General features: G+C 50.3%; 1 protein-coding gene across 1 annotated transcript in view; it reads left to right on the forward strand.

The window, feature by feature from the left end:
- The window catches only part of FGD5 (FYVE, RhoGEF and PH domain containing 5), a 118181-nt gene that overhangs the window by 47838 nt on the left and 43510 nt on the right, over nucleotides 1–26833 (forward strand). Inside the window, exons 3-5 of the mRNA XM_063114393.1 lie at nucleotides 1803–1935; nucleotides 15525–15583; nucleotides 15695–15725. Of these exons, the coding sequence (XP_062970463.1) occupies nucleotides 1803–1935; nucleotides 15525–15583; nucleotides 15695–15725 (223 nt within the window). The remainder of the gene's footprint in view (nucleotides 1–1802; nucleotides 1936–15524; nucleotides 15584–15694; nucleotides 15726–26833) is intronic.

Here is a 26833-nt window from a genome sequence, read left to right on the forward strand (position 1 = left end):
TACTGCTCCTCAGTAGGTGATCTCATGATGGCCGCTGAAGGTGTGGTGACATGCAGCAAGGGAGGTGCAGGTTGGCCCTGGGGGGGCCACCTCAGCAAGCCTGGTGAGGGTTCTTCCTTTGTACACCTGGGTGGTAGGCATATGGCTTGTTGCAAAATAGGTTGTTTGCTCTCATAGTTTGAAAGAAAAGGCCAACAATGTGAAAAGGAAGAAGAGGTCTGGCCAGAAAAGGTAGCCTGTGGGATAGTAGGTTGGGTCAGAACCAGTCTTTGCCTCTGTACACAAGTGCACAGCCATCGTCCCCACCCCCACCCTATATGTCAGTAGAAGCCCAGGTAGGTGACCCTGTCATGGTAGGCCACCCTGTCCCTGATCTGTCTGGCCTTTTGGTCTCTTGTGGACCAGGGGACACCCATTCTGCTGTTAGCATAACCCCTCGTTGCTTGGGCTCCATGTGTTCTGGAGCTAGGGATCTACCATTCTGGCTCCTGTGACAGTTGAGAAAGAGCTCCAGGATAGGCCTCTAATTCAGCTGGAGCCTAAGACTCCGTTTCTCCTCCCCTGGTGTCGCCCCCCACTCCCAGCCATGCTCCCACTGCCTGGACTGGGGCCTGAGACAGGGACAGTGCCCCCTTGCCTGCATTAGGGTGGGGCTACAGTTGACTTGGCCAGTCCAAAAGTGGACGGCCCTTCTCTCCTCCCATCCATCCATCATTCCAGTGTGTCATCCTGGCATTCCCAGAGAGCGAGAATAAGTGTTTAATAAGCATTTAATAAGACAGATCAGGTGCCTGGATTTTTGAGTATGAATAGGAGTTTTGCGAGAAGTTGTCTGGGGCCACATTGCCAATGGCAGGAGGGAGCCATTGGAGGTTTTTGAGCAGGAGAGGGGCCCGATCTCTATTGTAGAACAATCACTCTGCCATGTGGAGAGGGAGGCAGAGAGCAGGGCAGGAGGCTGCTGTGATGGGGCCAGAGCCTCCACTGTGGGGTCACAATCTGTGCTTGTAGTTGTTTACTTTTGAAGACAGGGGCCATATCTGCATTATTCATCAGTATTTTACCTGCTGCCTCACCCTGTGCCTGGCGTACAGCAGGCAATCAATGAAAATGTATTGAATGCATGGATTAATTATGTAATTAGTTAATGGCAATGCCTGCATAATAGTCATAGTTATATAGATTATCGCGCCCGTGTAAGCCGTGATCCTCACAGCACTTGCCGAGAAGGTGAACAGGAATCCCTCTCCCCATGCAGCTGAGGGGAATCTGCTGCGAGGGTTGTGTCTGGTCTGTGATCTGGCTGGCAGTGAGGCAGGGACTCGGGGCTGGGATGTGCAGTCTGGACTATGTCTAGCACATCGCTGCATCCCTCATTCAGGCCCAGAGGACATGGCTACCTGAGAACCGACCCTGCTGCCTGACCAGGCCAGTCCAGAATCTGGACCAATCACCCTGTGCATCTCTTGCCCTGGTAGTCAATTACTTGGATCATCCTTCAGCATCACAGCCTCCTCTTGTCTAACAGGGAAGCGAATCTGTCTTAGACAGTGTGTGAAGGTGCTGGGCAGCAAAGGGCCTGGCGTGTTTAGGGCACTAAAAGGAGGCCAGTATGGCTGGGGGTAGGGTCGGGAGGTTTGCACCTCTTACTCATTTCCGGTCCCCATGGAGGGCACAGTGTCTTGCACTTGTTAACAGGGGTACTCATCAACAGCTCTCAGCATTGACAGGACTCCCAGCCAGTCCGCTTTGCCTTTGCAGGACAAGAAGTGCTAACCCTTCTCTCCCCTGTTCTGATCCAGTGCCTACACGGAGCCCTACAAAGTCTGTCCCATCTCGGTGGTGGCCCCCAAAGAGGACCTCACATCGGATGAAGAGCAGGGAAGCTCGGAGGAGGAGGACAGTGCTCCAAGAGACCCCAGCCTTACCCACAAGGTAGGGCACCCCCTGGTGAGGGGCTGGTGGGATGTGGATGTCAGAGATGTGAGGTGGAGAGAGGATGGTAAAAGATCCACTCCATCCCCTCTGGTTGTGGAGAGAGCTGTTTGCAGACAGCCGGCCTGGGCTGGATGCAGAGGCTGAATCACGGCAGCTGGGGCTGCAGCATGGGTCCTGCCTGCTAGCACAAGAGCCACTACTCCTGCTATACCTCCTGGGTCCAAGGAAGTTTGGGGCTTTCCAGAGCCTCTGTGGACCAAGTGGAATAGAGCTGTCTGGTTTGAATTGCAGTAGACCTGAATTCTAATGACCGTGGGCCCCTGAGCTTCAGTTTCCTCACCTGTGAAATGGGAATCATGAGATGTGCTAAGGGATGTGAAGGAGTCTTGTGAACCGAAAACAGTGTTCTAGAATGAAAGCTGGTTTCCCTGGCCCTGCAGCAGATCTGTGAGGGGGATGGAGCAGGTGGGAGGTGTGGCGTTTGTCTGGAGGCGGATGATGAGTTGGAGCCCAAGTCACAGTGAAGACCCAGAGCTTCTCCTGGGCACAGGCATCCCAGTGCTGAAGAGAATGATGTTTGCTGTCTGCTGGGTGCTCACGGTGAGCTGGGTCACCCCTTCACTGCCATGGTCTCTGCCCTTGCACACACCCCTTCTAGGGGGCAGGAGGTGTTTCCCACATTGTACATTTGCAGGAACGGGAGGGAAGGACGTGCCCGGGACACATGGCTGATAGGTGGTGCCCGGGAAATATCACAGGGTGATGGGGGCCAGGAATTTAGACCACGGGGATCACCACTATTGCAGGGGGGCTGGTGAGGAAGGTTGAGACCAGCTTGAAATTTCCCCACCCCATCTTCTGGGCCACTCTCACCTGTCAAGGGGTGGCCGGGGAGGCAGGGAGCATAGCCCCCTTCCCAACAAACCTGCTCAGGCAGCTCTTTCTGCATCCACCTCCCAATGCTCATCATCTTCCCTTCCAGGCTGGGGCTAGGTTTGTCACATTGACTAGAGAAGACTTGCTGTGGACGCACTTACCAGGAATTGGAGAAATGGTGATGTCTTTCGTTTTGTCTTCAAACACTTGCGTTTTAAAAAAATCCATTGATCTCTCTGTGCAGCGTTTTCATGGAGTTATCTCCCAGAGCTGTGGGAACCCTGAAGGGGAGTACCATGCCGGCCCCTCCTTTCTTCCTCCCTCTTCCTCACTCCTCGTCCCCCAGATGCTCCTCCCCTTGTCCCCTTCCCCTCTCTTCATGTCCTAGACCTAGGCTTCTCTACGTAGTAAGCTGTCTCTTTGACTCCTTACAGACTTCAGAGTCAGCACCGTTATTCCTGTTTTACAGCAGAGGACACAGATGTTCAGAGACATTAAGTAACTTGCCCAAGGTCACACTGCTAGTGACTAAAGGGGTTGAGACTCAAACCCAGAGCTGACTGGCTCCAAGTTCAGCATCGTTTGTCTTTCACAGCAGTCCTCTGTGGCTTTCTCCTGCCTGTCCACTCCTGTTCTGCTCCCAAGAAGGATTTATAGCCTCCTTGGTGGGAAGGGAGGAGAGCATTGAGGTAGTGGTGCCCATTCTGAGATGCTGTTAGCTGGTCTGGGCATCCTGGGGTCATGAAATCTGGGAGCAGAAAGAGATAGTTGTCATCAGGGATTTGGTCCCTACCCTGAAACCGGGAATTGTGTCTGGGTACCAGCCCCGGGAGAGTTAAAGGACTGATGCAGCAGCAGGTACCCCCACATGTGACCCTCTGTACCTCAGGGTCCCCCACCTCATGATGGTGTCCCACCACAGTCACCCAGTTCTCTGTTAAACCTTTGCCTGGGGTCATCTACATCTCCTCCTCCAGTGGTGTCACCATTGGCCAGTCACTTCTCATCATGGGGCCTGGAGCTTCCCCATCTCTAAAATGGGAACATTAATAGTACCTGCTGGGTTGTGGGAGGTTGAATGAGAACACAGATATGAAAGTGTTTCCCAGCCTCTGGTCTCCAGTTCGCTTCTTGGACACTCCCAGGAATAAGGGGCAAGAGGCAGCACAGCCCAGGGACTGAGAGGCTCAAACCCAGCTTTGCCATGAGTTAGCTGTGCTGTTTGGGCAGCTTCCTGACCACCCTGTTCCTCAGTTTCCCATCTGTAAAGCCGAGGTAACAATAACAGTACCTGCTTCAGAACAGTTACAAGAATAAATACATCAAAGGAGACATAGAACAGTGCCTACCACACAGTAAAAGAACGCACAAAGGTCAGAGTGCATGGGTGAGACTGTGGGCCGGCCCAGGCAGGCAGCCCACCCAAGGTCAAGGAGGCTCAGCAGTGACAAGGCTGACGCTGTGGCACTGAGGTGGCTCCTGCCTCGGACAGGCCCCCTTACATGTCCTGCAAGGGCCAGAGCCAGGCAGAGCCCGCGGCCGGGCGGGTGGGCGGGCAGGCGTGGAGCTGGGAGCGACCTAGCAGTCTGTGAGCGCGGAGGGGTGTGCGGCCAGGCCCTTCCCGGCAGCTGGCTGAATCCCAGAGCCGGCCACTCGCCTGCCCAGGCTCGAGCATTCTCAGCCCTTCTGCCCTCTCATCTCCCTCGTGAGGCTTGAGTGGTCCGGCAACGTTGAAATCGCCTTTAAAAGCTACACTTTTATGGCACAAGGTGTGCTCTACCGTATTCTCCTGCTAGATATCAAGTCATTGCGGGTAAGGGTTAGTCTCCTTGGGCACTCATTCCTAATCCCTGTGCTCCCACAGGGTGTACTATTTGTGGAGCTGGTGCCCTTTTCTCACATGGGGAAGGGACACCAGGGTGACGCTGCGGACAGGGAGCTCAGCAAGAGGCCTGGCTTGGTGTTGGGCGCTCTAGTGCACCCAGAGACGGCACCTACCCTGAGCTGTATTTCCTGGCTCCAGCCACCTCCGAAGAGCAGACTGGGGGGGGGGGTGAGTGACTGGTGGAGTCACCCTGAGGGGACTTGGGAGGCATGTCTGGGGGTGCAGGGATGAGCCACACCCACCCTTCCGAGATGTTTAGGGATAGCTAGGTGAGTAGGGACAGGAGGCTGAGCCCGTCTGGCCTGCCCCATGTCCCACCGCTTGGTCCCCAGTCCTGGTCCTGGACGCACAGAAGGGTGCATGGAGGAGAGAGGGGGGAGGAAGGAGAGGCGAGCGGGCTCAAAAACACCCCACCTGTGAGAGGAGACACTGTGAGAGGAGACACAGAGGCTGGCTGGCAGGGAGCGCCTCCCTGACAGCAGGCCTGGTCCTGAGATTAACGGGACTGTTCAAGCTAAACACCAGCTCCCTGAGACCGGTGGCCTCTGGCCTGAGTGCCCATGTCCCTGCATCCCTGCATCCCCAAGTATCCCAGTCCTGCTGTGCTCTCGCCTGCATCCCTGTCACTGCCGGGCTCTCGCAGCTGCGGCCTCACCATCACCGCCCACACCAGGCTCTGGGTCCTTGAGCCCCGGGCAGTTACCAGCGGGGGGCTAGGCCCCTCAGGCCCCGGCATGGTCCAACGTCAGCGTGTGGGCTCCCCACCAGCCCCCGGCCCGCCCGTGCCTCTTCCCTGCGCCACTGCTCACCTGTGGCCTGTCCCCGCTCACCTGCGGTTCCCGCCACCTGCTCCTGCATATCCCCTGGGTGCTCAATGTGCCAGCCCCTGCTGGGTGCCCTCCTGGGTGGAAGGCACAGTGGCCATGGTCAGACCACAGGGCCGGTTGCTGCCCCCTCGGTGTGCTGCGTGCTAGAGATTGAGAGGAGGATAAGCCAGAAAATGCCTAAGGCCGAGCTAGCAGTGACAAGTGCTATAAAAAACAAACAAAATCAGCCCTTACTGGGACAGAGCTCCCGGTGTGAGCAGAGAGGAATCTCAGACAGACTAGACCTTTTTTTTTCCCCCAATTTAAAAAAAATTAATGGTAAAATACATGTGACATAAAATCCCCCATCTTAACCATTTTAAAATGTACATACAACTCGTGGCATTAAGTACACTCGCATTGTTTTGCAGCCATCATCACCGTCCAGCTCCAGGACCTTCATCTACTTCCCAAATTGAAACTCTGTGCCCACTAAACACTGACTCCCCAACACCCTCCCCAGCCCCTGGCAGCCACCGTTCTGCTTTCTGTCTCTATGAGTTTGGACCTCATGTAAGTGGAATCATGCAGTCATTTTGTGACTGACTTATTTCACTTCACACAATATCCTCAGCGTTCATCCACGTGGTAGCATGTGTCAGAATGCCCTTCCTTTTTCAGGCTGAGTGCTATTCCATCATGTGTGTACACCACATTTTGCTTATCCACTCCGCTGTTGATGGAGACTGGGGTCACCTCCATCTTTTGACTCTTGCAACAATGCTGCTGTGACTGTGGGTGTGCAAATTAGTTTTCAAGACCCTGTTTCAATTCTTTTGAGTGTATATTCAGAAGTGGAATTACTGGATCACGCGGTAGTTCCAGATTTAATTTTTTGAGGTCTTGCCATACGTTTCCCACAGTCGCTGTGCCTCTCTACATCCACACCCGCAGTGCAGACAGTTCCAATTCCCTGGGACGCCTTCTTGATGAGCAAGAAGTGGGAAGCTCTGGGGGCAAAGGCAGGAAGGCAGGGTGAGCTCTGGGAGCTGGGCAACCAGAAGGTCAATGCAGCTGGAACAAAGTGAGCTTAGGGGAAGTAGAGGCAAATGGCTAGAGAGGTCTTGCAGGTCTTCCCTCAGCCCATGAGCAGATTCATCCTTTACCTGCTTTTCCATCTCCCTTGCTGCTGTCATTTGCTCTGCAAGACCCTCCCTGACCCCCACAGTGTAGGCATCTCAGAGCGTCATGCTCAGTCCCTTAGCCTCAGCTCTGGTGGACTCACCCTGTCCTGTGGCTTTGCTGGCACCGTCCTTTCCTGATTCACTTCCTACCTTGCTGACTGTCCAGCTCTGTCCACTCCTCCACGTTAGGCATCTCCCCAGGCCTGACCTCACCCAGCCCTTACCTCTCATTCCATGGGCTCTGTTCAGCAGCCCATTCCAGACCAGCCGCCAGCCCTGTGTAGATGACATTCCCAGAGCATACCTGCTGTCCTAACCCCATGCTCAAGCTTCACCTGCCCTTTTGGGTCCTTCCTGGAAGCCCCACAGGCACCTCAAACTCCAGATACCTCATACTGAGCTCGTCCTCTTCCCATCCCCAGCCTGCTTCTCCTCTGGCATTTGCTGTTCTGGTCATTGACACTAGATTCAAAAGATTTGAATCCCTGGCATTTCATCTTCTTATTGCCTTATCTCAATCACAGATCAAATAAAATTCAACAAACACCTAGGCCTTTGACCTGGCATCATGAAAGATACAAAAGCGAGTTCTGTCTGTTCCTTAAAACCACCTCAGGGCCTTTGCACCTGCAGTTTCCTCCACCTGAAACACTCTTCCTGCCCTTCGCGACCCTCCTGCAGCGCTCTGCCGAGCACTCCTACCTGTTTCCTTTTGCTGTAATTACCTTCTTTCTTGCTCTGCTTCCGTGCACGTTGTCTGCCTTTCCCCATTGCTCCGGGAGGCCAGGACCATGTTTGTGCTGTTCACGGTTGAGTCATTGTTGCCTGGCACATAAAAAAGTACTCAATGAATATTTTCAAATAAACAAATAAATGAATCACACTCAGTCCCTGCATTTGAGTAAGGACAACAAACTTAAACACATGGCAGTTGGATAAAAGAAAACACTTGTTTGGCCCTTAGTTACTTCTCTGCTGTGAGGGGTAGAGCTGGGAGTCAAACCCACATCTTTCAGTATTCCTGCTGCTTCTCCCCAGCTCTCTGGTAACCACACGGAGTTCAGTAAGATAACAGAGGTATTTCAAGGCTGTGTGAAGAGGAGGAGGGGTGCAGACACACAGGGATGGGAGACAATGGGGGCTTACGGGTTCAGGAAGGCATGCATGTCTCAAAAACCTTGTTCAGGGTCTTGAGGGCGAAAGGACTGGGCATCGGGACAGTTGGGATCATCTGGGCATAGGGACAGTTAGGATCCCCTGGTCCTAGGAGAACTTGTTCTGTGGATGAATTTCCTCTCAGACATGCCGCTTGCCCAGTTTTTTGGATTTGGGCTAGAGAGTCATATTCCCCCCTTGCTCTCTCCTTCCTGGCTTCGTGACAGCCATCTCTCTTTGTATAACCTGCAGCCTTGCTGCTTAAGTGCCACATGTGGCCCAGCAGCCTCCCAGCACCTGGGAGCTTGTTAGAAATGCAGCATGCCAGGCCCCAGCCCAGATTCACCGAATCAGGATCTGCATGTTAACAAGATCCCCAGTGACTCATATGTGCTCATTGAGGTGTGAACTCTGGTCTGTATAGACCAGCCATCCAGTTTGTATCGAGCAGTCACCATACCCTCAGCTCTGGAGAATGCCAGAAAAGAAGCTAATAGGGTCCCCAACCTTGGGAGAGTTAAAGAATGAAAAAGCTACTCACATGACAATCTTTAAACTTTTTACTTATGTTTTTATGCACTTCTCTGAATATGTCACATTTTTAAAAAATAAAGGCTACACGTGAGATGAAATGGTTGTGGAGCACCCCCAGAGTGCTCAGCTGTGTGAGCTAAACCCTGAGCAGTGTGAGGCTTCCAAGTCTTGAAAGTCAGGGCAGTCAGGGAGGTTTCCAGGAGGCGGTGAGATCTCAGCTCTCCTTGGAGGAGAGTAGGGCGTAGTTAAATGGAAAGGACCATACCGGCCAGCCGCCAAAAACAAAACCCAAAACAAAGGAGGAGGGTTTACAGGAGACAAGAACGGACAGGATGAAGGCACAGAATCCAGCCACTGGCTGGCTTTTTGAGGTTATGCCTGGACCTTTCTCAAATGGAAGTGAGCTGGGGAGGACAGGAAGACCGTGTCTTGTATGAGTCATGTACTGGCCTTCTCCTGACGTCAAACGCTGGGAGCTTGCCAATCACGATCTCAGCTGCTCTCTTAGGATTCCAGAAGGTAAGAAAGCTGAAAGGGGCATTTAGAGATCACTTTTTTTTTAATGTGGCGAGAACTTTTATCATGAGATCCACCCTCTCAAGGTCCATCCATGGATGAATGGATAAAGAAAGTGTAGTGTGGGGGGTGTGTATGTATATGTGCAGGTGCATATGTGTATATACATACATACACATACAACACTCAATGGAATATTATTTAGCCTTAAAAAGGAAGAAAATCCTGTCATTTGCCCATTGTGGGTGAACCTGGAGGGCACTATACAGAATGAAAGAAGCCAGTCACAGAACAAATACTGCATGATTCCACCTGCGTGAGGTCCCTCATGTCATCTCATGAGGTGCAGCTCACAGAAGCAGAGAGAAGAATGGTGGTTGCGGGGTGGGGGGGGAGTGCCATTCGATGTGTACACAGCCTCAGTTAGGGGAGACAGACAGCTTGCTGTGCTTTGTCGAGGGGTGTCACTCACTTAGGGTTATCCAGCAGGTTGGGGGCAAAGTCAGGAGTAGAACTCAGGTCTGTTGCTGCCTCAGTCAGGGCATTCCAAGATAGCTGCTTATACGAATTTATTACAAACTGCAGCCAGAACCAGCAGTTCTCTCTGAAATTGAAAGTGCTTTGAGTAGCTGGGCCACCCACACCCACAGCAGCCTGTCTTCAGGAACAGACGAAGGCAGGTGTCAGCAGGACCAGAAGCCACCCACCTGTACCCGTCTAGTCCTACCTCCCCACCTCATCCTGGCAGGTGCTCCTCTCCTTGGCCATTCTGTCCCACTCTGTGTTGCCACCAGGAACACAGGTGACAGCTGGGAAACAAATAAGCCATCTTTCCCTAAGCTCCTGTCTCTGAGTTTTCCAGTGGCCGTTGAAGGCCATGTTGGAATCCTGATCTGCATTCTTTGGGGCAGGACCACGTCTGCATCTGTGGTGCCTGGAGGAACTTGGAGACAGAGTTCTCTGGAGGCTGGTGCCCCTTGAGCGCTGTCTGTTCTCCAGGCGTGACGTCAGAGCACTCCAGCAGGCCCCCTCACCGGGACCCTCAGCACACTGAAGACTCATTATGAAAATTTCCCCAGGGCTTGACTTAGCCATAGACTTGGGCTTTTTATTTTAGGTGGGCTGCATGGCTGAGCAGGCTGGCACGTGTGGAGCACTGGGATGCCTTCCTCGGCACTCTGCCCCACCTCAGGCTTTGCGTGTGACCTGGAGACGCTTATTGAGACTGTAGGGGACTTCCGGCCACAGGGAACTGTATGAGCAAAGAAGACCCAGAGGTCAGGAAAAATAGAGTGGTCTTAAGGAATAATGTGGAGCTCCATGTGGCATGAAGGAGTCCAGTGGAGGTAACTGGGAAGGGCTTCAGGCTGGGTCACAGGGGCTCTTTCTCTAAGCTCCAGGGAGCCACTTGAGGCTGCAGGTGAAAGCAGATGGCACTGTGGGATAGGACGGGTTGAAGTGGGCAAAAGACTGGAGCTCTCTATGAGTTAAGAGACAAGTTCAACTGAGGATGGGGGAAGGACGGGGAGCTTAAGTCCAAGATGGGGAGCAGGGATCCCAGACTCAGAGACAGGGCAGCTCTGAGTGTGGACGAGGCTGGGGTGGGGGCAGTGGAGGCAGATGAGCCAGAAGCCACCCGGGGAGGAGGTCTCGAGGAGGTGAGGCTGGGGGTGGGGTCAGAGGTTGCATTGCCCAGGTGACCGACCGCAGGTGCAGGGGGACAGCTGTGAATTGGGTGGGGGACCTGAGACAGGCACTGAGGCCTTGGGGAGCTGACACAGGTGACAGTGGAAGGAAGAGGCCACTGCGTAAAGGCAGAGCAGGTGTAAGCGCAGGAGGCCTGCAAGCGGGGAAGGGGGAGAGAGAAGCCTGAGAAGGAAAGTGTGGGGCCCTAGACATATGGGGGGCCAGCCTGAGGGACAGAACCCCTGAGACTCTCATACCACATTTTGAGAACTGATGTTCTAGAAGGAGGCTAAGCACTCCATTTTACAGCTGGAGAAACTGAGGCATGGAGACAGGACCAGGACTCCTGGCTCTTTTTATGACCTGTTTAACCCTGACATTCCTTGGAGGAAGGACTATCCCTCCCAACCTGCCCTTGTCCCAGAGTAGCCACCTGTTGAACCAGCTCAGTTGCCCGGGGCCTGTGGAAGAAGCACTGGCCTGGGCTACCCTGGGGACAGCCTCGGGCATGGGGCCACCAGAAATTAACACCCACAGCTTCAGTCTGAGAAATGCTGTAGCACAGGCCCCAGTGCCCCCAACCCCCACACTCTTGGGAGGAACCCTGTTCCCAGAAGTCTGTCCCTGGACACTGCCGTCAACCTCAAGGTTCATTTCCTGGTTAAATAAACATCTATGTTAAATGGCCAAGTTGGGCAACACCCAGACGCAGCTTCTGAGGAGAACCTCGGGCACATGGCCTGCCAGGCCTCGTCCCTGGCTGCCTGGCAAAGACACATCCATCATTGCAGTCACTGAAACAGGACTGTTCCGTGCATCCTGCCCAAAGTCTGCCCGTCTGGGAGGGACGTGCGGAGCAGCCTGTGCCCAAACCCTACCAGAAGTCTGTCCCAACAGCTTGGAGATTGTAACAATGGTAATGACGATAAAGCCAGAAGTTTGGGCAGGGTGTGACCACTCCTAGCCATCATCCATCTTGTCCTTGCTTGGTGGGGATACTCCCCCCATTTTGCAGATGAGGAAACTGAGGCCCCTGAGAGGGGCTTGCTTGTGGTTGCTCAGCCACGGATTGCCTTGTGGGACAAGGCTGCAGGCATGCTGACTTCCAGCAGAGTTCTCTTTGCACCATTGTGGCCACTGCCCTGTGGGTCAGGATTAGAAAGAGTTGAGTACAGGGGACCAGCCCAGAGCCCTCTTAGAGGCTGGACTCCTGCTGGCCTCCACCTTGCAGGTGAGGAAGAGGTGTTTCCCAGCATAACCCCTGCCTTCCACGGTGAGCTGAGGTGCTGTTTACTGAGTGCATACTCTGTGCCAGGCACTCTGCTAGGAGTTTTGACATTGGAGCCAGACTACCTGGGTTTGAATCTTGGCTCTGCCACTTAGTAGCAGTGACCTTGGGCAAAGGGTCGGACTTACTTGTGCCTCAGTTTTCTCATCGGTAAAGTAGAGATTATAACAGTACCTTCCTCATACGTTGTTGGGAGGATTTAGAGACAGTAAATGTAAAAAGCTCAGAGCCATTCTTAGCACATACCGAGTGTTCAGTAAATGCTAGCTGTCACATTACGAAGCAGGTATCATGAGGGCACTTCAAAAAGGTCCCTCCAAGACCATCCTAGTAGGGCAGAACTTGAGCCCATGGCCAATCTCCCTTCTGCATCTCACTGCAACTTCCTTGGCTGGGGTGTCACAGCATCCAAGGAGCAGGAGGGAAAATCTTTCAATCCTTTTTCTATGAACCTTAAAAAATTTTTTTAGAAGTTTTAACTTATATATTGCAGTTGTACATACGGGATACAAACTGATATTTTGATACATATATATGTTGTATATCCACAAACTTTTGGAAGTACCGTTGTATTATTATCGCTGTTTTTTAGATGAAGCTCAGAGAAGAGAAATAATTTGCCCAAGGGCATCAGGATAGGAAGGGTGGAGCCCAGGATTCGAGTCCAGGTGTTCCCGCCCCAGAGCAGGGCTCTATATTAACATCGTCTGTATGACAAATGAGAACTAAGTCACAGGCCGCTAGATGGGTAGAGGTCATCTTAACTCTTCATTTTATAAGGGAAGAGACTGAGCTTCAGATTTCTTGACTCTATCCTTTCCCTACAAAATAATTCTCTTTGTGGAAGCTTTGCCACAGGGTTTCTTAAGCTGTTGAGGCCTGTCCTGGCAGAACACATTTCCCCTTGCAAGGGTTTTGTTTATGAAGATATTTTACATGCGGGACTCTGAGGGAGCCCTGTGTTGGGAAGAGTGAGCTACTCGTTCACAGAGCCCACACTAGCCCTGCAGATGAAGAAGGAAGACGGTGAGTCGTAATCCAGCACCCATGGGAGGGCGGGAGGCCAGGTGAGGGCCAGAAGCCTCACCAGGCCTCAAGATTTTCCCTCCTGCTCCTTGGATGCTGTGACACCCCAACCAAGGAGGTTGCAGTGAGATGCAGAAGGGAGACTGACCATGGGCTTGATTTCTGCCCTACTAGGATGGCCTTGGAGGGACTGAAATCTCCAAAAACCTTTGTTTATTAGCCAGGAAACTATTGGGGATGGGTCAGCTAGGGAAGGGAAGTCATTTATTTAGCACCTACTATATGCCAGGTACTGGATCTCATTTCATTAGTTTATTGGGGTGTTTGTTGAGCAGCTCCTGTATGTAAGGATAATATCAGGTCGTATGACTGCTCTAATGAAAAGCATGGCAAGATAAAGGGTAGAGCAGTGGAGAGCAGTGGTTCTCAACTGGAGGTGACATTTTGTCATCCTGCCCCCCCCCCACCCAAGTACATATAGCAATGTCTAGAGACACTTTTAGTCATCACACCTCAGGGTAGGGGCTGCTGGTGTCATCCAGTGGGCAGAAGCCATACATGCTGTTAATTATCCTGCAGCACGTAGGATGGCTCCTACAGCAAAAACTGTTCTGGTCCAAAATGCCAGTGGTGCCAAGGTTGAGAAACCCTGGGGTAGAGAATGGCTTTGGGTATTCTTTGGGTTGGGTGGCCACCCTGAGGATGTGACTTTTGAGTTGAGATCTGAAAATGTCAGAAAGTGAGAATGACAAGATCTGTGGACAAGCATTGCAAGAAGAGAGAACAGCATGTGCCAAGGCCCTGAGTCAGGAAGGCATCATCCAGAAGACCAGTGTGTGTGAGATTGGTTGGTTATTGTGCACCATATTTCAGGTGAAAAAATTAAGGCTTGGTGGTAATGGTTTGCTAAAGGTCACTCGGTGAAATGGTGCCGGAGCCGGGGTTTGAACGTGGAGTCCTTTTGCTTCCCACTGCCTCAGCTGCCACTGTCGGGGGAGGGGTGGTGGTGGCTCAGCCTTCATTTTTTAGTTGAGACCTTTCCCCTAATTGACTCCCTAAATTTTTTTTCTAATTCTATCTGTGGGTACTCGGTTCTGCTCCTGGCACTACCTCAATAAGAAAAACAATAAGGATAATAACAGGCAGTATTTTCCGTAGTGTTTACTGTGTACCAAGTCCTGTTCTAAGTGTGAGATGGATACAGATCTGCATGTGTATCCATGTACACATATGCACTTACATTTAGTCCTCACAATATGCCCATGTGTTAGATACCATTACACTATTGTGCCCATTTTACAGATAAGGAAATTGAGACATAGGGAAGTAAAATGTCTTGTTTGACTAGGAAGAGGCAGAGGCAGGAAACGGCCTGGTTCCAGGGTCTGTGCGTTTGACCGCAGCATGGTGCAGTTGCTCTCTTGGCAGGTTCTGAGTTTCTCATCACTAGAGTGGATCATTCACTTGATCAGTGGCTCCTCAAGTTTAGTAACACAAAAGATTCATCACAGAAGGAAATTTAGATGTTACTTTCTCCACACATAGAGATGCTGAGACTTGACCTCAGAAAGTGAAGTTGTGCAGGAGGCATTGGGAGAGCTGGAACCAGAAGCTAGTGTCCTGGCCAAGTACGCACTGCTCTACCGTAGGCCACCTGCCCCTGCCATGCTGCAAATTCCCAGCATCCACCGACTGTTTCATCAGGCCTGCCCCATAGAGTCTTTGCACCTCTGCATCCCAGCCACCAGCCAAGCCTGATACCCGGCAGATTTGGGGCCATGGAGGAAGAGCCTGCTGGTGGCAGAAGGCCCAGGCATCTGCCTCATCCCCCACCCATCCTTCCTGTTTATAGACAATCCCAATTTCTTCCCAGATCTTACAGGTGCAGAAACTGGGGCTCTGATGGGTTAAACAGCTGACCTTCTGAGGTCAGCCTGCAGAGTCAGCGCCTCCCAAGTGGAATGAACATCCATTCATTATTCATTCATTCCCTCGATCATTCTTTCAGTCAACAAAGGAGAACCACTGTACACCAGGCACTGGTCATGCCGAAGTGAAATGCATTCCCTGCCCTCTAGGGGAGACATGATTGCCTCGCAGCAGTGAAGAGTGTCATGAGAGGGGGTGCTCAGAAAGGGTGTCTGTCCCAGCCGTTCAGAGAGGGCGGATCAGGAGGGGCTTCTTGGAGGAGGTGATTCCATGGCTATGTCTTGAAGGATGACAGGGAGTTGGCCAGGCAAAGGAGGGGGAAAGGACCCTGAGAGAACAGCATGTGCAGAAGCAGGAAGTGAGAGAGCCCTCGCTAGTACAGAGAACCAAGATTGTTCAGGATTGCTGGGGCCATGGGGCGGGAGGCAAAGATCACGCCACCATGCGGAGCATGAGCACAACTGTCTTCTGAGTTAGATGCTGTTGATATCCACATTTACAGATGAGGAAATCGAGGTGCGGAGAGGTTAAGCAACTTGTTGAAAATTACACAGGTAACGAGTGCCAGGGAGCAGACTGACAAGTGCTCAGATGTGGCAACATGGTGGCGCCTCTGTAGACCTGGCGCTGTGTGCCTGGCTCTACCTCCTGCTGCTCCCTTTGGTGCCTGCCCCTCCTGATGGCTCTGTTTCCTCCCACAGGTGGAAGGACAGTCCAGAGCCCTTGTCATCGCACAGGAACTGCTGTCTTCGGAGAAAGCGTGAGTCCGCATGCAGCTGCCTGTGCCCTTGAGCTTGTAAACAAACATCGCTCCTCCCTGGCTTACACAGGATGGGAATTAATGCAGGCCCAACCCTCTTTCCCTCTGCAGATACGTGGAGATGCTCCAGCACTTACATCTGGTGAGTTAATCATTTTAATTGTCCAAAACTAATTGCCCTTTTACAAGGCTGTGACATAAGAGGCAGAACAGCACTGAGGAGACAGAGGTGATTTCCATTAGCAGAGGCTTGGCAGCAGGAGAGCCTTCACCGAGGCTTTTCAGGGAAGTCCGTCTCCTGATTAATGTGCTTTGGGCAGCGGACAGCTCCCTGCTTTCAGCGGATGTGCCTCGCTGCTCAGGGTGAGGTGTACAGTGGGCTGAAGTTTCTGGAAGGATGTTTGAGGTTTCCTCAGCCTTCTCATTCAGAAAGGCAGGAGGAGGACAGAGGAATGGTTCTGGGCATCATTGTGTGTGACGTTTGCATGTGTGCGTGCATGTGTGTGTTGAATGTTTAGGTCCATATGGAGGTATTTGCACAATGACAGGGCAGCTGAGGGTACCAAGAGGCTTTCAGCCACCCCAGCATCGGGACAGTAACACCTGAGCTGGTAAGGAGGAAAAGAGGCCAGACTTGGGACCACTTGGATCTCAGGCACCGCCACCCTTCACGGCTCACAAGACTTCCTGCAGAGCCTCCCTCTGCAGTCAGCTTGATTTAGTTCAACACACATTGTTCTGAATTCTTGCTGCAGGACAAGAGCTGGGGAATGGAAAGACAGGATTAGACAGGGTCCTTCCCTAGGAGCTCTCTGGCCAGCAAAGATGAATAATATTCAGAGCACTATGGAAGTGACCAACAACCACCTTGGGGAACCTGGGCAGGCTTCCCTGAGGAGGTGAATCAGTCATAGGGAGGGTTGAGGGAATAGGGCACAGCAAAGACGTGGGAAGTTAGGGAAAGTGGTGGCCTCGGGCCCTTGTGACAGCTTCCTGTCCTCTGAGCTCTCTAAACCATTTGCTCTTGCCATAGTTTAGCGTTTGATTCTACACTACTTTGTGTCATTCACCATCTCAAAGAATGTCAGAGCTGCACATGTCCACCATGGAATTTTCAAGTGTTGATATGGAGGCCCTGAGGAGTGACCTGGCCAGTGTGACACAGCAACTGACTCCCAGCCCACTGTTCTCATGTGTTAACTGTGTGTCCCCAGCTGCCTTTGGAGCTCAGGTTAGGTGCCACCTCTGGGTGCACCAGAGTACCCAACACCAAACCAGGACTCTTGCAGAGCTCCTTATCAGCAGCGTCACCCTGACATCACATCCCCATGTGAGCAGAGGGCACCAGGTCCCCGGGGGGAGGACAGAGCACTACTCTGGTCTGGCACCCCCAGCCTCTCATTTTTGCCCTTCAGGATGAGAGCTTTGTGCATGTTATTAGACACGAAGCCCTCAAGTGTGAAATGTACCAGCCTCCCCTCCCCCCATACCTTAAAGAATTATTTAGTGAGGGCAGGAAGAATCATTCTCCCGTTATTTCTTCTCTCTCCCTTACTTCTGGGCTGGCAGCATGGCAGAGTGGCTGGGCTTTCTTGTTTTATGACTTTGTTAAGAGGGTTTTAACTGGGAAACTTCCGTCTGTGTTTGGACTGCTTCCTGCCAGTTGGAAAGACACTGAAGCTACTGGTAACCCATAATAATATCCTGAGGAGGCGAGTAAAAAAGAGAAAGAGCCCATAAAAATCGCAGCTCATAAGCTAGTTGCGGGAAATTGTGGTCTGGAGCTATATTTATCACATCAGCGCTTATAGGGATAGAGGTGGCAGAAATCCCCCAGTGTCACTCCAAGTCCTAGCCAGGGACACTAGTTTTAAAGGACACCCATAGATTTGGGGGCATTCCACTCCCCAACCTTTGATCCCTGGTTGCTAAGGTTGGCAGCTTCTCCCTCAAGGTTTCCTCTTACATATTTGATGCTACTGAAATCCAAGGCTACCCAGTGATGGGCGGGTGGGGCTGACTATGCCTCCTAAATCTCCCCAGCTGGAAAGGTCCTTGATTCTACTGTGTTATTGTTAGGGAAGGACAGTGTGGTCTGTGGCCTTCCGTGTCTGGGATTCAATTCTGTACTTGTCAAATGGTAGACAGAGCTAACTCGGGGATTACCAAAGATTCTGGTCATCCAGATTGAATCCTAATGGTCAACATTCTTTTTTTTTGTATAGTCTATTAACTAAGAATGGACTTAACACTTTTAAACATTTGGGGAAAAAGGCAAAGAAGAATATGCAGCTGAGACCATATGTCGTATATAAAAACGAAAGTATTTGTTATCTGGTCCCTTACAGAAAAAGTTTGCTGACTTCTGGTTTAAAGGCTCCCTTCCAACCCAATTATAAAAGTATTCCTCCACCTGCCCATCTTTCAGTCTCTCACCTACCCAGCTAGCCAGCCTTTCACATACTCATCTGTCCTTTCATCTGTCTGTGCACCCACTCATCCTCCCAACCCATCCACTACTCAGGTGTACACCCCCCACCACCCATCCAGCCATCTATTCATACATTCATCCATCCAGCCCCCACCCAACCGTCCATCCATTTATCCATTCATCGTCCAGCCACCCATCCAACCATTCATCCAGTCATCCATCCTTCTGTCATCTACTCATTCAAACACCATCTATCCATCCATCCACCCAACTCCCCACCCACCCAGTCATCCTTCCATCCATCCATCCATCCATCCTTCCTTCCATCCTTCCATCTATCCTTCCACCCTTCCATCCATCCATCCATCTTTCCTTCTTTCCATCCATCCATCCTTCCATCCATCCATCTTCCTTCTTCCATCCACCCTTTCATCCATCCATCCATCCTTCCATCCTTCCTTCCTTCCTTCCATCCTTCCATCATTCCTTCCTTCCTTCCTTCCATCTGTCCATCCATCCATCCATCCTTCCTTCCTTCCTTCCTTCCTTCCTTCTATACTTCCTTCCTTCCTTCTATCCTTCCTTCCTTCCTTCTATCCTTCCTTCCTTCCTTCTATTCTTCCTTCCTTCTATCCATCCTTCCTTCCTTCCTTCCTTCCTTCTATCCTTCCTTCCTTCCTTCCGTCCGTCCATCCATCCTTCCTTCCTTCCTTCTATCCATCCTTCCTTCCATCCATCCATCATTCCTTCCTGCCATCCTTCCTTCCTTCCTTCCTTCCTTCCTTCCTTCCTTCCTTCCTTCTTTCCGTCCATTCGTCCATCCATCCATTGATCCTTCCTTCTATCCATCCATCCTTCCTTCTATCCATCCATCCTTCCATCCTTCCATCCATCATTCCTTCCTTCCTTCCTTCCTTCCTTCCTTCCTTCCTTCCTTCCTTCCTTCCTTCCTTCCTTCTTTCCTTCCTTCTTTCCTTCCATCCATCCTTTCATCCATCCATCTATCCATCCATCCTTCCTTCCTTCCATCTATCCATCCATCCTTCCACCCATCTATCCATCCATCCATCCATCCATCCATCTTTCCTTCTTTCCACCCATCCATCCTTCCATCCATCCATCCTTCCATCCTTCCATCCATCCATTACGCATCCATCTGACTTACCCATTTGTTCTGGAAACATTACAGGATGTTTACAGTGCTATAGATACTGAGATAGGCCTTGGAGCCCCAAAGATGAATAAGGTCCAGAATCTGCCTTTGAGTAGGTTTCTTTTTTGCAGGGAGAAAGGGTGGGGAGAAGAAATAGATATGTGAAAAGACAGTTATGCTACTGTAAAAATAATTTGCACAACTGTAGTTTTGTGTAAAATCTGCAAGGGCATGGGAGAGGGAGAGACTTGATCCTTTTTGGTGTATCCAAGAAGGTTTGCAGAAAGGGTGTCATTGAGATGGACTTTGGAGGAGTTGGCCAGGCTGGGGTAGTGATGGACAAGGGCACACAAGGCAGGGCAGTTGGCATGGGCAAACACTCATAGACCTAAGGGTACAGTCATCCCCCCTTATCCTTGGGAGATCAGTTCCATGATCCCCAGTGGCTGCAGCTGAAACCGCAGATAGTACTAAACCCTGTGTCTACTGTTTTTCCTATACATACACATCTGTGTAAAGTTCAGTTTGTAAATTAGGTGCAGTAAGAGATTAAAAACAATGACTAATAATAAAATAAAACAATTCTAACAGTATGCCAACATCACTACTCTTGCACTTTGGAGTTGTTAGTAGGTAAAATAAAGGTTACTTGAACACAAGCACAGTGATACCACAAAAGTCAGTCTGATAACTGGGGTGGCTACTAAGTGACTAATATACGGGTGGTGTATACAGTGTGAATACCCTGGACAAAGGGATGATTCATGTCCTGGCAGGACAGATCAGGAGAGTGCGAGATTTTATCACGCTATTCAGAATGGCACACAATTTAAAACTTGTGAATTACTGATTTCTGGAATTTTCCTTTAATATTTTCAGACTGTGGTTGACTGTGGGTAGCTGAAACTGTGGGTAAGGGGAGACTACTGTACATGACATGTTTGGAGAATTGTGCATCATCACATATAGTGGGAACATAGATAATTTTGGAAAGGCAGGTGGGCGACAGAATCAGGGGTCAAGCATAGGCCCCAAGACAACGCTAGGATCAGATTGAGAAGTACTACTGTAGTCTGTTTGGTGCTGCTATAACAGAATACCACAGACTGGGTAATTTTTAAAGAGCAGAGATATATTTCTTACAGTTCTGGAGGCTTGCAAGTCCCAGGTTGAGGGGCTGGTGTGTGGGGAGGACTTTCTTTCTTTGTCATTCTATGGCGAAAGGGCAAGGGAGCTGTAGGCACAAGGTGGGGTCAAACTCATTTTTATAAGAAACCCACTCTTGATAACAAACCCACTCTCACAATAATGTCATTAGTCCATTCATGAAGGCAGAGCCCTCATGATCTAATCATCTCTTAAAGGACCCACCTCTCAACACTGTTGCGTTGGGGATTAATTTTCCAACACAAGAGCTTTGGGGGACACATTCCAACCATAGCAAATACCTAAAATGCCATGCTAAGGAATTTATGCTTTTCCTTGTCTATAATGAGTAGTTAAGAGATTTTAAATGGACACAGCCCCAGGACACATTTAATTCTGTTTTCTCATATAAGATTCCTTTCTTGTTGGATTTGTAGAGAGAACAGATCTAGGCTTGCTTGGGGGACGGTGGGGAAGTAAAGGGAGAGGGGCATTGGGGAGAGGTTGATGTGGACAATGGGGAATAACTGCAATTTGAGGTGGTGGCATGCTGACAGTATTGATCTGCTCACCACATCTTGGGCCCAGGTGCTGATGGTATGTATATGAATATGTATAATCAATAAAAATAAAAAATAAATAAATGTGATGTCAATCACCCCCAAAAAAAGAAATAGAGCGTATTTGAAATATTAAATTTTTAGTTGTTATAATAAAGATAAAAAGAAACAGATAAAATTAAAAAATAACAACAATAATAAAATTCCTCTCCTAGCAGAAGCTAAAAATTCCTACCATGGGCCCCTCCTTTGGGCTAAGTCATTGCTGTGGATTGAATGTCCCACCAAAACTCATTAAAACTTAATCCCCACTGTAATAGCATCAGGAGGGTGGGCCAAATCCTATTATGGTATTTGAAAGGGGGGAAGGCTTTTAAGAGGTGATTAGATTGGGAGGACTGTACCCTCATGAGTGGATTAATCCATTGAAGGTTTAATTGGTGGTAATGGGCGTGGTTCTGATGGCTTTGAAATAGAGAGCAAGTGAGGAGGCTAGCTCTCTGTCTTGCTCGGTCATTCTTGCCATGTGATACCCTGCATTGCTGTAAAGTCACCACCAAGAAAAAGGCTCTCACCAGATTTGTTTCCTGGACTTTGTACTTCCTAGCCTCTGAAGCTATAAGAAATAAATTTCATTTCTTTATAAATCACCCAGTTTCAGGTGTTTTGTTATAAGCAACAGAAATGGACTAATACAGAAAATTAGTACCAAGAAGTGGGGTGTTGCTAATAACAAATACCTGAAAATGCGGAAGCAGCTTTGGAAACGGGTGATGGGCAGAGGCTGGAAGAATTTGGAGGAGCAGGCTAGAGAAAGCCTAGATTCTGGTGAGGGCTTAGAAGACAAGAAGACCAGGGAAAGTTTGGAAGGTCTTAGAGACTGGTTAAGTGGTGGTGACCAGAATGCTGATAGAAATATGAACAGTAAAGACCATTTTGAGGAGGTCTCAAACGGAAATGAGGAAGAGCTTATTGGAAGCTGTAGCCAAAGTCATCCTTGTTATGAACTGGCAAAAAACTGAATTGTGTCCTCACAGGAGGGCTTTTTGGAATGTAGAACTTAAGAGTTATGAACCAAGGTATTTGGTGGAAGAAATTTCTAAGCAGCAAAGCATTCAGGAAGTGGATACTTACAACAGCCTGCACTGATTTATGGCAGAAAAGGCATAACATAAAGTGGGAATTTATAATTAAAAAGGAAGCAGAGGTTAAAAAATTGGAAAATTCTCAGCCTGGCCCCTGAGTGAGCAAGTGTCTTTGGGAGAGGAGAGCAAGGGTGTAGGCCATCAACTGCCTGCTGTAGGAGATTAGGATGTAAAGAAGCAATCATCAGGAGAATGGTAGAAAGAGCCTGAAGGCATTTCAGACATCTTCCAGTTGTCCCTCTCATCATAGGCCCAGAGGCCTAGGGAGGCAGAATGGTTTTGGGGAACAGGCCTAAGGTGCCCTCCACAGGTGCCCTATGCCACCTTGAGATGCTGCTCCCTGCACCCTGGCTGCCCCAGCTGCTCCAGCTGTGGCTACATTGGCCCTAGGTGCTGCCGGACCCACAGCTTTGGAAGATACAAGCTGGGAAGCCTTGGCGGTGTCCACGTGGTGTAAAGTCTGGAAGCTCACAATGCAAAAGCTTGTGGAGGCACAGCACCCAGATTTCAGAGGACGTATGGGAAAGCCTGGGGGCCCTGAGAGAACAAAAATGGAGGAAAAGATGAATGGCTCGCTCTGTCTGCTAGAGCTGGGACACACTCTGCTCTCCTGTACATGGACATCAGAACTCAAATTTCTTCAGCTCTTGGGTTCCAGGACTTAAACCAACAGCACCTCCACACTTTCAGGCCTTTGGCCTCAGATTGAGAATCACACCATCAGTTTCCCTGGTTGTCTGGCTTCTGGACTTGGACTGAGCTATGCTACAGCATCCAGTTTGCAGGCAGCCCATCATGGGACTCGTTTGCCTTCATAATTATGTGAGCCAATTCCCCTCATAAACCCCCTCTCATATATTTTATATACATATCCTATTGGTTCTGTCTCTGGAGAGCCCTGACTAATACAGGCATTGAAGGCCTGTTCAGAAGCAAGTCTGCTGATTGGGAGAGAGAACTCTGGATGTTGTCACCGTCTGATACCCCAGGAGAAGTTCCGTCACCCAGGAGGCCCACGTTACCTGGCCCTGCCCACCTCTCCGGCATTACTTCCTTCCATTTCCTTAACCATTCACTCCAGCAATGCTGGCCTTCTCGCTGTTCTTCAAATACTGCAAATGCTTTTGTATTTGCTCTTTCGTCTGCTGGGACGTCCTACCCTGATCTCCCCATAGCAGGTTCTTCTTCCCATTCACGTCTCAGCTCGAGTGTTAACTCCTCAAACAAGTGGTTCCCCAAAAGTTAGTGTCATAGAACAACCACGTTATTATGCTCAGAGTCTCTGGGCCAGGAATGTGGACAGGGCGTGATGGGGGAGCTTGTCTCTGCTCCACAATGTATGGGACCTCACCTGGAGGATTCAAAGACGAGGGGTGACTTGATGGCAGGGGCTGGGATCACCTGGAGGTGGCTTCACTCACACGGCTGGTGGTTGATGCTGGCTGTTGTGTGGGACCTCAGCTGGACAGTGGCCAGAGCACTTACTTGTGGCCTGGCCTCTGCGTGTGGTCTCTGTGCATGGGTGAGTTTGGATCTCCTGACAGCATGGTGGCTGAGTTCCAGGAGTGAGTGTCTTAAGAGAGAGCCAGGAGGAAGTGCGTGGCATTTTTACGCTCTAGCCCCAGATGTCACGTAGTACCACTTCCATATAACAGAATGAACACCCTGTTAGTTGAGTTAGTCACAAAGGTCCACCCGAGTTCAGAGAGAGGAGACGTAGTCTCTACCATTCAGTGGGAGGAGTATCAAGCTCACATTGCGTAAAGACCACGTGAGACAGGAGATGTTGTGGCCATTTGGGGAAAATACAATCTACTGCAGAAGCCTTTCCTAATATTCTCTGTCAGGAATTGTGTGTTGACTGCTAGTAACAAAAACCCAATTATGATGGCTTAAACAATTTAGGAGTTACTCTCTCTTGTGCACTAAATCCAGATGCAGAAGGTCCAGGTCAAATCTGGCAGTTCCACAAAGCCTCAGGGACCAAGGTTTCATCTATCTTTCTGGGGAATTAATTTTCAGGGTTCCTCATGAACACAGGACGGCTGCTGCAGCCCTAACCATCACATTCATGTCCCAGGCAGGAGGAAGGAGGAAGGGAAAAGCAAAAGGTCATGCCTCCCAGCTGAGTTAGTCCTCTTCAAAAATTTTAACCGAAAGCTTCACTCTCAATTTCTGCCTCGCTCTTATTGAGCACTCCTAGTTTCAGGGGAAGAGGGTCAACTGGGAGTCAACTGGTCAAAGCTCAGTTTGGCTCAGCAGCTCTGCTTCTTGTGTGTTCATTCTGGGGCCCAGGCTGAAGGAGAAGCAGGTACCCTAGAAATGCTCTTCCCATGACGATGGCAGGAGAGCAAGTGGAAACACCAGAGGGCTTCTAGGAGTCTGGTGCACAACCAGCACATCATCATTCCTGCCCACATCCCACTGGCGAGTGCCACAGCAAGACCCAAAGCAAGGGGCAGGGATATGCTCTGCCCTCCAGTGAGTGTGCACAGGGGTGTGGGTGCAGGGCTGCAGCTATCCCTCCCTCTTGTACACTCTCCATCTCACACTTTATTTTCTACATAGCACCTTTCATGATCCGAAATAACCTAATTTATGCATTTGTTGACTTATTATGTTGTGTTTTCATTTTTATTCAGTTTAAAATACTTGCTAATTCTCCTCGTGACTTCTTCTTTGACCCATGGGTTATTTAAAACTATGTTGTTTAACTTCCAAGTATTTGTGTATTTCCCAAATCTCTTTCTGCTGCTAATTCCATGGGGCTGGTAAACATACTGTATTAGTCCGTTTGTGTTGCTATAACAGAAATACCTGAGACTGGGTAATTTATAAAGAACAGAGGTTTATTTGGCTTACAATTCTGGGACAGCTGCATCTGGCATGGGCCTCAGGCTGCTTCTACTCATGGCGGAAAGTGGCAGCCAGCGGCGGGTATAAGCAGATCACATGGTGAGAGGAAGCAAGAGAGAGAGAGAGGAAGTGCCAGGGTCTTTTAAACAACCAGCTCTTGTGGGAACTGATAGAGCGAGAACTCACTCATTACTTCCCCCTCCCCCAGGGAGAGCATTAACCCATTCATGAGGGATCCATCCCCATAACCCAAACTGCCACATTGGGGATCAAATTTCCACATGAGTTTTAGAGGGGACAACACATCCAAACTCCATCACATACTCTGTGTGGTTTCATCCTTTTCCCTTTAATGAGACTTGTTTTATGGCCTAGCATATGGCCCAGCATGTCCTGGAGAATGTTCCATGTGCAGCTGAAAAGAGTGTGTTTGCTGCTCTTGTTGGGTGGGGCACTCTGTAGATGTCACTTAGGTCAGGTTACCTGATAGTGTTGTTTGAGTCTTCTGCATCCTCACTGATTTTCTATCCTCTTGTTCTGTCCACTATTGAGAGCGGTGTATTGAAGTCTCAGCTGTTATTGTTGAATTGTATATCTCTCCCTTCAATTCTGTCCATTTTTGTTTCATGTATTTTGGGGCTATTTTAGGTGTTCATTTACTGTCTACCTCCCTTATTAAATTCTGAACTCCTTTAGGGCAAAGTCTGCACTATTCGCTATTCCCAGTGGTATGTGATACCTGGTACACAGTTGGTGCATAATAAGTATCCAATGAATGAGTGATGGTGGGGCCAGTCCTTCCATCATTCCTATCATTTCTTCAGTCAGAAATACTTCCTGAGTGCCTCCTGTGTGACAGGTACTGGGGACCTATCTATGAGCAGAGCAGAGGTCCTTGCCCTCCAGGCACTGACAGTGTAGAGAGAGAGATGGGCATGAAAAGGAACAATTTAATACAGTGGTGGGGGACATACCAAGGCACCCAGCCCTGTCTTCTGGGGGCCAGAGAAGGATCCCCAGAAGGAAATGCATCTGATAATGGGGTGGGGGGTGCAGTGAGGAAGGCAAGGGGATCTGCATGTGCAAAGGCCCAGAGGCCAGTTAGGAATGGCATGTCTGTGAATGGAAAGAAATCCAGCCTCGTTGGAATGTGGTGAGTCCAAGGGAGCGTGGTGATGGCTGAGGCCAGTGGGGTGAGGGCTGAGGCCTGCGGGGTGAGGGGCAGAGCAGGGAGAGGTTGCGAGATGAGCTACACTTGGGCTATGGGCTTGATCCACCGAATGTGATTCCAGCAAGAGGTAACTGGCTGGAGTAAGGCAGGCAGATCTGAGGACTGTGTGCTTGTTGACTGGCTGTGAGGAGATGTGGAGGGAGGGGCCAGGCGGACCCCAGATTTGTGGGCTTGCTGACTCACTAAGATGGAAAGTGCTGGAGGGGACCCAGCTAAGTGTGGGGAGGGGCTGAGGGTGAGGGGCCCAGGGAAGGGCATCCTAGAGGTCAGCTGAGCACAGGCTGTGCCCTACAAGTGATGGAGTGTGGAGATGTCAATGGAGGCTCTGAGAGTGGCTAGGATGTCCCCAAGGGAGGATGCAGGGGGAGAAGGGGCTCTCAGGTACCCTGGAGAGAAAGGAGGCTCCCCGGAGGGTGTGAGCCTGGGGACTGGTAGGTTTTGACAGAGGGGCCAAAGGGACTTGGCGGGGTGTGTATTAGGGAAGGACTCAGTGCAGAAAGGCAAGTGAGGGGCTGTGTGCACCTGACTGACGGTGCCTCCCCACTTTGACGTGTAGTAGTAACCACTGGAAACGGAGTCAGGAAGGCTCCATCCAGGACAGGGCCAGACTTCTCATACTGCCAGGAGAGGGAACAGACTCAGAAACTCTCCCTTACCACTGGGTAGGAGTTGAATTTGACTGTGGCTCAGGTGCTGACATGGCTGGGGCAAAAAAAGGATCTGGAGGA

The sequence above is a fragment of the Cynocephalus volans genome, chromosome 11 (genome assembly GCF_027409185.1).
Source record: "Cynocephalus volans isolate mCynVol1 chromosome 11, mCynVol1.pri, whole genome shotgun sequence".
Lineage (NCBI taxonomy): Eukaryota > Metazoa > Chordata > Mammalia > Dermoptera > Cynocephalidae > Cynocephalus > Cynocephalus volans.